A 13,746-nucleotide genomic window follows, 5' to 3' on the forward strand; every position below is an offset into this window, starting at 1 on the left:
TTTTACCTCCTACTCCACCTCCTCCTAGCCCCTGGGGTGTTCAGCTCGTGAGCATCAGGCTCTACCAGACTCGTGTCAATTATTAATGCAAAGGGAGCAAAAATAAAAAAGGAGGATGGAGAAAAGAAGAAGAATCCCCCATCTTTCTCCTTCCCCCCCCCCCCCCCCCCCGCTGTCGTTCAGTCTGCTTTAAGCACAAAAGAAAGGAGTAAAGAGGATGTCCAAACATATGCATGAGGCATGTATGAGGCATATGCAACAGATGCAGTGCCTATAAATAAATTGTGAGCGCTTTCACTGTAGGCACCCGTTTGCAGACATCTCCCCCCTTCTCCTCCAAGCTGCTACTCCCAGCTTACCCCCACTTAATGTGAGTCAGTACCAGGCCCACCTATGTTGCAAGTCGATACGTGATAGTTCTCTGTTCTTACCCCTTCCACCCTTTCCTTCTGCTTTACCCTCATTAATGCTAGATGCTCCGTCTGGTGTAGTTTCTGTGCCCTTGAAGTAAGGGCAGATGGAAGCAGGTGTCCCAGAACAAGGGCTTCAGTGACAGCAGGAATTGCTCTTAAAGAGATCCTCTGAGCACCTGCTTTAAACTCACAGCAAATAGAACAGGCTAAGAGCTAAGGTAGGACATTCCTATCATAAAAACAGCACACCTAGTTTAAAAGTTAGAAATTCAGGCAGTCACTACTAAAATTTATACATTCGCTCTGCTTGGACATGAAATATGGTTAATCACATCCTTTCCACAAGGATAATCTAGAAAATAAGGAAACCAAGAAGGTTAAGCCAAATACAGTAGAGAGTTAGAGAGCTTACACAAAATAACAAGTTCCTGTAAACAGCCTATGATGTGTTACAGATATGAAAGAAAAGCCGGCAGTAAGAGGTGATCCAAGCCTTTGCCACAAGTGAGCCGCTGCATTAAGGAATGCACATAAGCTTGTCAACGCTGAAGTGACAAGCATGCTCAGTATAGATGGACTGCTGGGGAAGTGTTATTTGCAAAGCTTTGACAAATCCAAGCAGGCTGAAGTCTCATTTAGTGGCTTACAACTTGAATAGAAGACAACGTTAGGTTTCTATTGTTCTCATAGAACACTAGGTACTCTTCTATAACACACAATGGCAGAGAAGTTTTAAGCATTTATTTTTATAGACCGTATTAGCTGCCGGTATGAAATAACTGGTCTCTACCTGGTATCAATTCCTGCTCCAAGTGCTTGATTAGATATATCTAAGAGCTATACCTAATAACAGACAGAATCCTGCCTTACGCTAACTTTAGCTCAGGAGACTGACAGCAGGCTTAGATAAAGCATGGCAGTAGTTTGGGTTATTTTCCAGGCACAATGTAGATGTCCTTAACAAGTAGTAAAGTAGAAAGCAAAACGTACAGACGGATCTAATTTAACAGACTCCATTTACTATTTAACAATATCAATGATTTTCTCTATAGCTCTGTTCAATAAAACAAACTATACTTTGTATAATAGATTACTTCGTCGCAGGTATTGCACAGGCTATATTCATCTGGCCACCATAGAAAAAAATAGCAGGTTACCATCCTTTTTTAATATATCATTAAGAGTAATTAAACCCAGTACAAGAGCATACTAACTATTTATAATGGGTAATCTGTCATTTACATATCCACAGCTCTCATTTCAGCTCTACTGGATTAGGGAATCCAGTGTATGAGACAGAGCATAAGGAAGGCCTCCTCTGTGCAACACATTCCTCTTGGCTACTGGCCTCCAAAGGCATTCAGTGGGTCATCAAATGTGCTCAGTGCCTTGCTTTCAGACTTCACTTCCGAGGCTGTCTGGGAAGATCTACTTTTGGGAGTGGGTATCTTGGTTTGGCTGCTAGAGAAGATATCATCTAGAGGGGAAGAAAAAAAAAAAAGATGCTTTTAATGGGAATTAACTGCTAAACAGAAGTAACATTGTACAGAAAAGTCCCCAGCACACAACAGGGACTGCCAAGGACATTCTGTGATAAACAAATGCTTTCCTGCTGCTTGCAATTCTACATCTATTTGTAAGGACATACGTGGGAGCTGTTAGCTGTAAGTCAAATCAAGAACATTTTTTCTTCTCGGTAAAGCAGAATAATACTTGTATTTTATAACGTCTGAACTCTCAGAAGCATTTGAGAAATACTAATAAATTAAACCTCCACAATAAGTTTCATCGTGCAAGTTCCAGATAACCTTCCACTTATCTAGAACATTGGTGTCTGAAGAACTTGAGAGACTCCAGGAGTAGCCAAGACTGGTGTCAAAGAAGATCACAAGAGAAAACCAGTACTTGCTAGGAGCTATTGTGGCATCTGCTAGCCATAAGAGAGAATCTTTAACCTATGGCAGAATAAAAACACAGCATACATCACTTGAGAATAGGGCACAGCTAAGATGCAAGGAGGCAGACTGCTCTGACTGCTATCCTGAAGGACAACAGGTAAGAGGAAACCCTCCAACATAGATACCCTGTATCAGCAGCAGAACCCATAGACCTGCAGTTCTTGCTGGGGCTAGGGCTGCTCGTATGTGGCTATACTCCTGGAAGAAGACAGTTTCTACAGTATAAACACTGAAGTGACTAGTGAGTCAGATACCTCACAGCAATTCACAAGGCTAGTCATGAATCCCTATTTAGAAAACACACCTTACACTGAGGTTCATAGCTATTTACTGGTCCAGAGGATGAATGCCAATATTCCAGGCTTCAACATATATCTTAACCATGAGCAGAGGCCAAGCAAGAAGTAGCCTATCACAGCACACTCACCTGTCTGTCCTCACTGCTTCTTCCTCTCCGGTACGTTTGCTGTTGTGCTTATCATAAAGGATTACACAGGAATAATCCAGGAAAGCATCTCAGCACAAGAGCAGTTTAGAACAGCAGTAAAATAAAGTAATCCCTTACTGGCATCATTCCAGAGCAAAAACCTATCACATGGATTAGATTCACAGCCAGCTGGGAAGTACAGTGAGTGACATCAGCAGTAAGAGGCATCACTCACATTTTATAACAAGGTTTAGGAAAGAGGAGAGAGAGTTTTGGTCATGGAAAACAGCATTTGTCAACGCACAAAAAAATGCTCAATCTCCATTTTTCTTGGACTGTCCCAGATGGGCAGTGATGGCTGTTGATTAAGCTGTTTGTGTCATCAGCCATAAGGTCACTGAGGAGGCTAGAATAAAGATGTGAAATACAAATTCCTCCTAATGTGCAACCACAAGGTTACCACAAATGTACCAAATAATGACACAAAGCTGCAGTAGGACAAAGAAAGCAAGCAGCTTGCCTCCTCCACCCTACCAAACTGCATCCAGCTATTTGCACTAGAAAGGATTTTCTAGGACAGCAACATTCAGCCTAAATAAAGTGCTACCACAATCCCTGAAGCAAATCCTTAACCTACATGGTAGGAAAGTGCCAGTTCTACTAGCCTACAGCCAAGAGAGCATCCTCACTATCAACTATCTTCCCTATGCTCCTGTTGGCCTTCTGAAACTCCATAGCTTTGGGCACTAAAAAGCTGCATACCTATAGCTGCACCACAAAACAGCCAATGTTCTAGAGGAAAACAAAGTCTATCAGATAACAAGATGCTGTAGCTGTTTGTAGGCATCAACATCACATGTAAGAGACAACAAGCTCTAGGACCAGAGTAGATGTCAAAAGCAGAAGCACAAACTGACTCTGTTGTGACTAATTTTCCAAGTTCCTTTCAAGTGACACTCTTGAATTGTTTTTCAACGTGAGGTTCTGATTTTTTGTGCAAAACTATTTAGAAGGGATAGCTGTTTCAGAAGTCCTTTTGTTTGATATAGGCTACATATAGCAAAAAAAACAGACAAATATTTTTGTTGATCCTATCCATATTTCAAATAACACTTACAGATTTGCAAGTAAGATATTTTTTATATCAATTCAGAAGATTTTTAAATCTCAATGTTTTCATTCTCTGGCAAGTTTTCTAACATCTTTAGAGACTTCAGCCAGGTCATTCCATCACGTTTGCGTGCTTAAGAGTAGCACAAGCAAAACTGTGATAAATCAGATTCAATCTGAATAGTCAGAACAGAATGAAGGACAGCTGACAGGAATCAAAGCTAGAGGTGAAGGGACTTCTTTTTCTTCCTGTTAGAGGAAAAGAAATAAGTGCAATCCCAAAGGAGAGCTGTAAATACGAAGACTCTGAGAACAGATGCAGTCAGGGATCAAATGACTTCTGATACCTCCACTGACAGAATAAGAAAGGAGCATGCTTTGCTTAATTTTGTATTACTGTATGTTGCTTTATCAACTAATTATACAGGGCAATCTTTGCTTTTAGGTGTAGAATATGCAAAAATGTTCTGGGTACACACAGACATAAACAAAATCTTATGGGCTCTAAGAAAGTCTGTACAATACTGAAGGGGGCTGAGGTAGGATGTGAGGAAAGATGCCGATCTCTTCACATCATTAGTGATTCATCTGAAAACAGGATACAAGAAGCTGTGCAAATTAAACAGAGAGCTTATCTCTTAGTGCTTTAACAGGATGAGATTAGTCTCTTACTCCAAAGGAGAAATTTTCTAATTCCCACAGATGAGAAAATCTCTACAGAAATTAAATTATTCCTCATTTCAAAAGAGGACTTTTATACGCTTTCCTAAAGCATTTAGATCCCGTGCTGTTTCTACAGATCTAAGAAGTTCTCATCCAGGGGTAAAATCCAAATATATCCAGAGACTTGAGAGCAGCTCATAGTTAAGGACAGCAAAGGGTTCTAAAACATCTCTGGAAAACACAACTCTGGACAGTATTATGAGATTAGTAACAAGACATGAGACACTTACCCATATCATCATCAAATATGGATTTTTGTTCCACCTTTTTCTTGGCGTTCCTTTCTTTTGGTTTTATGGTGAGATCCGCAAAGATATCAATGTTATCATCAAACAGGTTAGTCTCTGGCATCTTCTCTTTTGTTTTTGTCATTGGTTTAATTGCCTCAGTAGCAAATATATCATCCTTAGAGCAAAGTACAGAGAGATCATCAATACACACTACACTTCAAAAGAATAGTCATTACCTGTACACAGCAGCTAAGATGTTTAGAAGACTGACAGCATTGACAAACCTGAGAATTTTCAGTCCCTTGTCCCCACGGGCAAGTGCCCTAGTGTGGGATTGTGCACAGGTCAAGTACAATACAGAGATGCTTGTATCACCTCTCCAGTCTGCCAAATTCATTCCTCCTTTAAAGATCTATTTGAGCTAACGTGCATTGAACAGGCAAGTAACAAAAAGGAACAAAATACTTCACTACTTTGAAAATGGTCATAAACACAGGGATGTCATCACAGCACATTCATTGATGTATCTGCTCTGTGTTAAGAATCCACCTTTTAATCCACATTTGCTAATAAACAGATGAACATCCAAATAAAGGGTTTCTGTTGCCCAATATCAAAGTATAATTGACAACTTAACTTCACTCATTCTCCTGCACACCCCCAGTCCTACAACAGCCACCATTCAGAATATGTTTAAGTAGAAACTTCTGCATAAGACCCTGGGGATCAAAAAGGCCTACATGGCAGGCTTTCCACCCTACTCTTTCCAGCAAGCTTCAACCATTACCTCAAAGATGTCTTGTGCAGTAGGGTCAACAGCTTGCCGGACAGAAGATCTCAACTCCTTCTTTCCAGTTTTCTGACTGGTGAAAAGAGAATCTTCCTCCTCCTCCTCCAAAAAGGGTATAGGGCTGCTTTTCGATGATGATTTTTTCTGTACAGACTGGAAGAGATCATTGCTGTTCTGATTACCCAGAACAGACAGATCAGGCTTTTTCTCTCTGCCCTTAATGGGTACGTTAGCCACATTGTCTGGAATTTCCTTCTTCAGCTTTGACTGTGCACCTGTTCTGGATGCTGAGCTGCTTGCAAAAAGGTCTTCTGATTCAAATATATCATCTCCTTCATCTGTGGATTCTGGAGGAAGGATTTTGTTTGTCCCAGCAGAAAGAACGCTGCCATGAGCCGGTAGTGACAAGCCAGACAGAAAGCCATTTTCCTTGGACTCTCCTTCAGTAACAAGAGGCTCCTTTATGTTCTCTATTGGTGACTTCTGTTTTGGTAGTGAGAATTGCAGTTCTTTAGCACTGTTCACCTCCTCTCTCTCACCAGACTCTTGTGCAGCTAGACGGCGGGCCATTCTGCTAGGAGGTCTTCGTTTTCCTGTAACCTTGATCCTGGTCTGCAAGAAAAGAGCAGGGTTATATATAAAGGAAACAAACCAAAACAAACAAACAAACAAACAAAAAAACACCAATAACAATAAATTTATGAAAGAGACGTTAGGATTCACATTTTGTTCCCTTATAACATTTTCTGCCTTCATAACATCTCCAATTAACACAGTACCCATTTCATACTAGCACATGGAAACCAAATTAACTCCAAGTTTTGCTTAAAATGCTGGTTTAAGTAACTTCAGCAGCTACCTGTACACTTAAGCAAGTGTTCAGTTGTGAATTCTGAGCAAGGAATGATGAAACTAAATCATTATCTGCTCAGAGAGAGAAGCAGCAAGAACCATCATCATCTCAGCATTATCCACCCTCCCTATTTTGCAGGAAGGAATCTGGACATTCAAGCTCGGAGTAGCTTGCAGAAAGAAAATATTCAGAAAATAACTCAGGACTTTTGATTTGCTAGTCATTCCACAGCAGGTAGAACGGGGGTGCAAAAGCAATAGGACTTGAAAGAAGAGAGTAACAACACAGGTCAGCAAATCACACTAACCCTCTGACTTTAGGCACTACTTTAATCAGACACTTTGCTAATCCAGAAACTTCTGTGGTGCACAGTTAGTCTAGGTCATGACTAATTACATTTTCCATTTAATTTCATTGCTTTTTATGAAAACACATCCTCCTGCAAGTTTCCATTATAGCATCTATGATATACCACATGGGCACACAAGTAGTAAATATCAGTTCAACCTCATCTTCCCTGTTATTAACACCCAGACCAAGTCTTAACTGTATGATTCAAGATTTTTTTTAAAGAACCATTAAATCCTCAAGTAGAATGTCTCTTGCAGTCCATTAAGAAAAAGGTAGGAATAAAAAACAAGTGAGCCAGGAGACAGATCTACCATTTCAAAAGCTGTAACTTCTTTGTTTGTGGCTGGGCTTATTTTGTTTGTTTTTTGGTTTGCATGTTTTTTGTTTGTTTAGGGGGGTTGCATGGTATTTTTTTGTTGTTGTTTTGTTTTCTTTTGAGTTTTGTCTTTGAGGGGTTTTTTTGAACTTTTGTCTGAAAAAGAATTATGACTGACAGTTCAGGACAGCACGACATGTTTATCCACAGAGGGGATAAAGCTCAACCTCCAGTAGTAACATGTCCTTGACATCTTGCTACAGCAGCTGTCTATAATGTATTTTATAGTTAGCCTAGAGAAATGCCTTATGTTTTTCATGCTGGCACCCTTCAAGACAGTACAAGGTGTTAGACTAAAATACCTTCAACCTATAGGGAACAACAATGTGTTTGGGTGCTGTAAGCATGTGCCTTAAAAAGGGACTGAATTGGGCATATGTGTAAGTCCCTTACAGAGCTAAGAATGCTGTAAACTTGTGCTTTTCTTCATTGGCCTCGTACAGTGGATTAGATTTCCACACCTTTATTCAGATAGACTACACTGATAGCAGAATTTGCATGGCAAAACATAGGTTTCCGAAAGAGAACAGCCTGTTTTTAATCCCCTTTTCTATCCTGTTAAATACCAAGGTTACCTTATTGGCACTGTGCAAGGTATCCGCTTGCATAGGCTGATCAAAGCTTACACCCAGTTCCTCATTGTTTCCTGCAGCAGGGAAGGCTTCGCTGTTCTGTACATCGCTGGGTTCATTCAGTGGAGTGTCCAAAACTGGCAAGGGGGGCTTTATGTTGGAGACCTTAGGCATTGCACCAGGAAGTAAGGCTGCAGGGTTAATAGCTAAGTTAGCCTACAAAATAGAGAAAAAACATACAAACACACACAAAGAAATCATGTTAATATTGCTCAAGAGCAGGCATGGCTCCAGAGAAGCAGCAAGCGTGCTTAGGCATTCAAGTTCTACTCCTAAGAGTACCTGGCCTCTCTCTCACATCTACTCACTTCTGCATTTCCCATGTCATCTGTCTCACTAAATCTGTTGAGTGCTCAACACTATTATCCTGTATAAAGCTCCAAGAACAGCGTGGCCACTCTATATCAGGCAAAAATCTATGTGCCTCAGTATCCTGTGTGAGGAAAAGACTGGCTCTGACATTAGTGATACAGTAATATAGATAGTTATTAGATTTTTCATATCAGAGAGGGAAGCAACCAAAACTCAAAACCCCCAAAAGTCTCTGAACATACTTAAAGTAGTGCTGAGTAGATTAGCAGGCCAACAAGCAGCCCACCCTCTGCCCCCAAATAGAGTTAAATAGCATTGCTCATAGTCAGCTCTGAAAGGTGAGAAGGGGGAAATAATGTTAAACATGCAATACAGGAAAAAAAAGTAACAATATAGAACGTAATCTGAAAAAAAATTGCAAGAGTAAGGTAGGGAAGTAAAAAGATTTTGTTTCAGGGAGAGCCATCAGTAAGGCAAGGAAGATTTTTTAAAATTTTTTTTTTGAAAGTCAAAATGCCAATAAAGTAATTACTTGTAACTTTCCAATCCGAGATGAGGGCTCTTTGGTTTTAATGGGAACAGGACCTGTAGATTTCTGCACAAAATTACACTGGATTAAACAACAGCTGGACAAGTTAATATCAACATCTTCAACCAGATCACAGCTTACATTTTAATATATCTAAATAAAGGAACCAGCTCACTGCTTACCAGCTTCTTCTGGAATACCTTGTTATCGAGGCATCTCATTACATCCCAGTACCACAGCTACAGTCATTCAGTTTTCAACTTCTCAGTTCCCAACATCATAGCCCTATGTTCATTATGGCATCTTTGTTCCACCCTCTTTGAATCTGATATTATGCTTTACCATAGTAACTCTACAACTTCCATCTTCTCCATGTCATACATGACTCTTATCAAATCAAATTCTGACAGCCACTGTTCCTCCTTGCTTGTTCCCTCCCCTAAGATCCTCTGAGGCCATGCTGTCAGATCATGATATAATGAACTTGTCTTCTCTTTGTAACCAGCTATAATAGGGCCACAGACTTTAATGCAGCACACATAGAATCGAAGAGGGTTACAGAATAAAACCTCTTAGCTCACAAAGAAAACAGCTTCTGAGAAGGGAGTGCTCCTCTACAGAAGGCAGACCATCAGTACCAGAAATAAGACCAGCAGACTAAATGAGCAAGAGCAGCTTTGTGGTCTGAAGATTTGAATCAATTCTAGGACCTGGGGATAAACCAGATCAACAGAGGTATTTGTCCAGGGTTTGCTCGCTACAAGTGTCTGATCTAACTGGTTTTATGAGCTGGGCCATACTGCCATTGGTGTGACTGGTCACTGAGGGTTTGGACACTGTTTTGGGGGACTTGATAGCATGACAGAAGAACCCTGCTGCCTGAAATTATTCTCCGTTTAAATGCACATGGGATTTGGCTGAACCTTACACAGGTTCCTTACACAGGAACCTTACCAATAGCTACAAAAAAAGGCCTGACAAGTGTGGTTCTCCACGTCAAGGAGTACTTCACCAAAAGGGAAGACAGGCTTGCTCTGTGTTCCTCAACCCAGGAGGCAAAAAACAGCCACCCCCCTTCCCGGAAGATGAAAAGCTTGTTTCCTACAGCTGGAAATCAAACAAGCAGCTCTGATGAGACAAGACAGACTTGAGATCCAGACTGCCTCTCTGTGATATGCTGTTTCTGCAAGATTAAGAACAGGAGTAGGAGTCTCGTTTGCTCCTCATAAAGCCTCCAAGAAAAGATTCTCAACAGCCACAGATTTGTGCCATATGCCATAATCTCCTTTCTGAGGAAGCCTACCTGTACTTTAAAGATAACATTCACTCCATCAGACACTGGCAATTCAAAGAATGACTAAGTGATCAAATCACACATTTTTCTATCAAACTGCACCTGAAGCCTAGTTCTTCACCGCCCTGCACTTTGCCCTCATAAGCATGTGGGTAACGAATAAAAAACTGTCAACAGCATTTCAGCTTCTAGCAGTTAACTTAAATTTATGCTATCAACAGTGCTGCTGTCGATAAGCAGAGATAAGTATGGCCATGCATTACTGCATTTCTGCAGCTTTGTAGCCAGTGAATTCAGGCATTAGTTTTGATCTTTTCAGGAGACTTTAAAACATCTCCTTATCCTGCGCATATTGTTCAAGACACAAGATTTCAGTACTTGCCTCTGTAGTAACTGTCTTCAGAGCTTCATCTTGTTTGGCACTTAAAGCATCTTCCAAGGGAGGGCTCGAACTGGCTTTAACTGTTTTCTTCTCCACTGCTTTCTGAAAACATTAAGCGCACAAACCCACATGAATTGGTAAAAACCACAATCAGCAGAACAACGAAACAAGCAAAGATTTTTCCAATCTCATTTTCATTTGCAAAGAAAACTACCACCATCTTTTGAGTCTGCAATGCACAGGCATTGCTTTTTGGTCACAATAGCAAGGGCCTTCCACTCTACCATACTTTTAACCTACCCATGCCTTTGTTGTCTATACTAAAAAATAAAGTGAGTTTGGATATGCTTCTGAATGCATACATATGCTGTCCTCATAGACAGGACAGTGGGGAAAATAAAGGTACAAAGATAGCTAAGCAACACTGCTATTTTTATAGTTTCAAGCAAGCAGGCTCTGTACATAGCTGCCAAGCACTGATTAACTAAGACCACCCCTTTTACAGTCCTCAGAGAAACAGTTTCCAGGAAATATTGCCAGTTTTCCAGCCTAACTTTCAGCTAACAACCTGAAAATAGATTAAATTAAACTGTAAATACATTTAGAGTAGCAGTTTAGAACGCATGTTAGGACTTTGACCTCAAACCACCTGTAATGCAGCCCAGTTCATTACTGCAGCTGCTTGAACTCTAAAAACAATCCAGTGATCAAGAACATTTTAACACATTCATTACCTTAAATTAAACCAATCTGTAGACTTTAACAGCATAAGTTATCAAGTAAGGCTCAGTCATGCATGAATCACAGGGAAGAAAGTGAGACTTCAGTTGCTAATATTACAAGTTGGCAAGAATATCATTGGGTAGACAAACACAATGAAAGATGGAAAAGTAGAGATCTAGTTTTGTTCTGTAAATGGCCTGTTTCTAAAACCAGAGCATTTGCAGTAGTTACTGAATGTGGGTTCTTGCACTTAATAGACAAAACAGTAAAGATAGAAAGGAACAAATGAGCTCTCTACAGTCTGTATTCTTCAGGGTAGGAAAGTCAGCTTATTTTTTTCCCCAGAACAATGCTGCCAGGCAGCTATGGTTTAAGATCAACAATCTGCCACTGTACTAATGATCTGTGGTTCCTGTACTAGATATTCAATCATGATTTCTTATCCAAACTGTTATGCCTATTGAAAAGAAAAACATAATCATGACTATTCTTTCGCATTTAAAAGGTTATTTTGAAGTAACAGATGTTTCCCCTTGTTACCTTTATAAGGTTAGTAAACCCCCTTAGTTCTAAACTCTATCAGAAACTAACAAAAAATTAAGTCTACTCAAAGAGACCTCTCAGTGATATGTAAGTATGTGAATCTCAATAGTTTTTGCTGAAAGTGTAGCTATTCCTTGAAGAAGCTGGTCACAGGAAGATAGACCAGAATAAGGTTACAGCCCTTACCCATCTAAAAGGGTAACTACACAGTTAGTCCACTACAGTGCAAATTAAAACAGGTTCATCTGAACTACTATAGAAGTGGTTCAAGCTGCTTCTTATTGCAGTGACAAATCAGGTGTCATACAAATAGCGAATGCCTCAGGGAAGGAAGTGTAATTTTTTAATCTGTTTTCCACAGCTTGGTTGTGAAGCTATATCTGTAGGCAATCTGTAACCTGGAAAGGCAGATTTGAGTCTGGCCATCTGTGCTAGCTCTCCCACAAAGCATGCTGAGCCTAAAGAACCTCGTTGCCCTTTGGAGCAGAGAAGGTGTAAGCTGAAGTTCTACCACCTCACTACCTGTTAAACCAGTCAGACCCTGAGTAATACAAACATAACTCCACTACGATTTCTGCTCAGGTATATTCTCTAACACCTAAGCCCATCCCACTGTCATGCAAAGAGGAAAATAATCCACTCCTCACATCCCAATTTTGGGAGATTTGCTGCATCTATTTGTTACTTAGGTCTTCAGGGTCACAGGAGACATTTCTATTCTCTTAAAAAAGATTAATTCATTACATTTCTCGTGGAAACACACATGGAAAAAATCCCTTCTATACACGTCTTTCCAAAGTCTTTTACAAAAGTCATTTATAATAGAGGACCAGATACCGGAGGGTTTGTTTTAGCAGTACTGAAGAGATCATCTTCATCATCATCCCCAAAAAGCCCTCCTCCAGATGATGGTTTCAGGATACAGTTTGCAGACTGAAGAGAGAGATGATAAAAATAAATAAATAACAGTGTCACTGATCAAAAGCATGTCTCCTTCTGCCTGTGATGCCTGAACTGATTTTATCATTTGGCCGTCCCTGGAGATCAGGGACTTTTAAGTTACGTACAAACAAGCAACACTGGTTGCGTGTTGTAGGTTGCACACTTCAAAGACCATTTTTAAGTAGAAGGTTTAGAGGAGGGCTTTGAACTCACCACCGACTTCTTGGGGCTGGCAAAGAGGTCAACGTCTGGATCATTGTCCTTCTGAAGTTTGTGACTGAAAAGAAGCTCTTCATCTTGAAAGACTCCAGTGCTTTTGGGACGAGTGCTTTTCTTGGAAGGCTGAAAGGAAGAGAAAGGTCCGCACAATGAAAAAAACCCTCCCTACGGAGGGCATCTAGTTCATGGGTTTACTTGCCTAGTAGTAAGACAGGTTATAATTCACCCGAGGCTGCACTACAGCCTTAGCAACAAAAATACGTTAACTATCAGTTGCATTTCTCACTGACTAAATTTGCAAAACCTACAAAGTAAATACATGTATTAATAGTTCATTTTTATGAGAAGACATTAACCAAAATGTACCTGTCTGCTGACCTGAAAGCCAGCTTCTATTCCTTACTCATTACATGTCCCTAGGAGGAGGAAAAGTTTTTCAGTATGGTATCATGAGTGTACAGGAAGGTTTATATCTTAGCAAGACACTTTTGTGCCTTGAATTGTTCAGATGAAGGTGCAGGACAGAAGTGAAAAGAAGAGAATCTGGGTAATTATTTTTTCTGAGCTACCTTTAATAAAAGGAGAAGAAAGACAAAAGATAAAGCTGTTCTGGTTGACAGAGTTCCCATTCTCCTCCCTTTAAAGCAAAAGCACCCCCATCATGAAGAAAATGATATAACATCTGCCTTTCAACTTCGCTGCTGAGTGGTAGGGAAGGTTGACAGTCAAATAGAACACCCTATCAGCCCTCCATGATCTGGCAAGCCAATTGGTATCAGCTGCTATCTAAGCAGCTTCCAGCATATCATATTTGGTCCACTCTTCCTGTTCTACATTTTTTATAACTGCTCCATTCTCAGCCTTTCCATGCATCAGCTTTAACTTTACATCAAAAGCCAGGTCAAATTTTTAGAGACCTAGATGTGCTGTGTATGCCTA

General features: G+C 40.3%; 1 protein-coding gene across 8 annotated transcripts in view; it reads right to left on the bottom strand.

Annotated features, from left to right (window-relative positions):
• Nucleotides 1–1,139: 1,139 nt before the first annotated feature.
• The window catches only part of WASHC2C (WASH complex subunit 2C), a 143,788-nt gene continuing 131,181 nt past the window's right edge, over nt 1,140–13,746 (bottom strand). For 6 of the 8 annotated variants that reach the window (XM_072039551.1, XM_072039549.1, XM_038180915.2 and 3 more), the window contains 8 exons: nt 12,802–12,930; nt 12,484–12,579; nt 10,381–10,482; nt 8,708–8,770; nt 7,807–8,019; nt 5,649–6,263; nt 4,862–5,036; nt 1,140–1,890 (listed from right to left, as the gene is read on the bottom strand). In XM_072039551.1, coding sequence (XP_071895652.1) covers nt 1,754–1,890; nt 4,862–5,036; nt 5,649–6,263; nt 7,807–8,019; nt 8,708–8,770; nt 10,381–10,482; nt 12,484–12,579; nt 12,802–12,930 — 1,530 coding nt within the window. In that variant the 3' untranslated portion in view covers nt 1,140–1,753. The remainder of the gene's footprint in view (nt 1,891–4,861; nt 5,037–5,648; nt 6,264–7,806; nt 8,020–8,707; nt 8,771–10,380; nt 10,483–12,483; nt 12,580–12,801; nt 12,931–13,746) is intronic. The other 2 variants (XM_072039552.1, XM_072039550.1) reach the window with 1 other exon arrangement.

Source organism: Anas platyrhynchos, chromosome 6 (assembly GCF_047663525.1).
Source record: "Anas platyrhynchos isolate ZD024472 breed Pekin duck chromosome 6, IASCAAS_PekinDuck_T2T, whole genome shotgun sequence".
NCBI classification, from domain to species: Eukaryota; Metazoa; Chordata; class Aves; order Anseriformes; family Anatidae; genus Anas; species Anas platyrhynchos.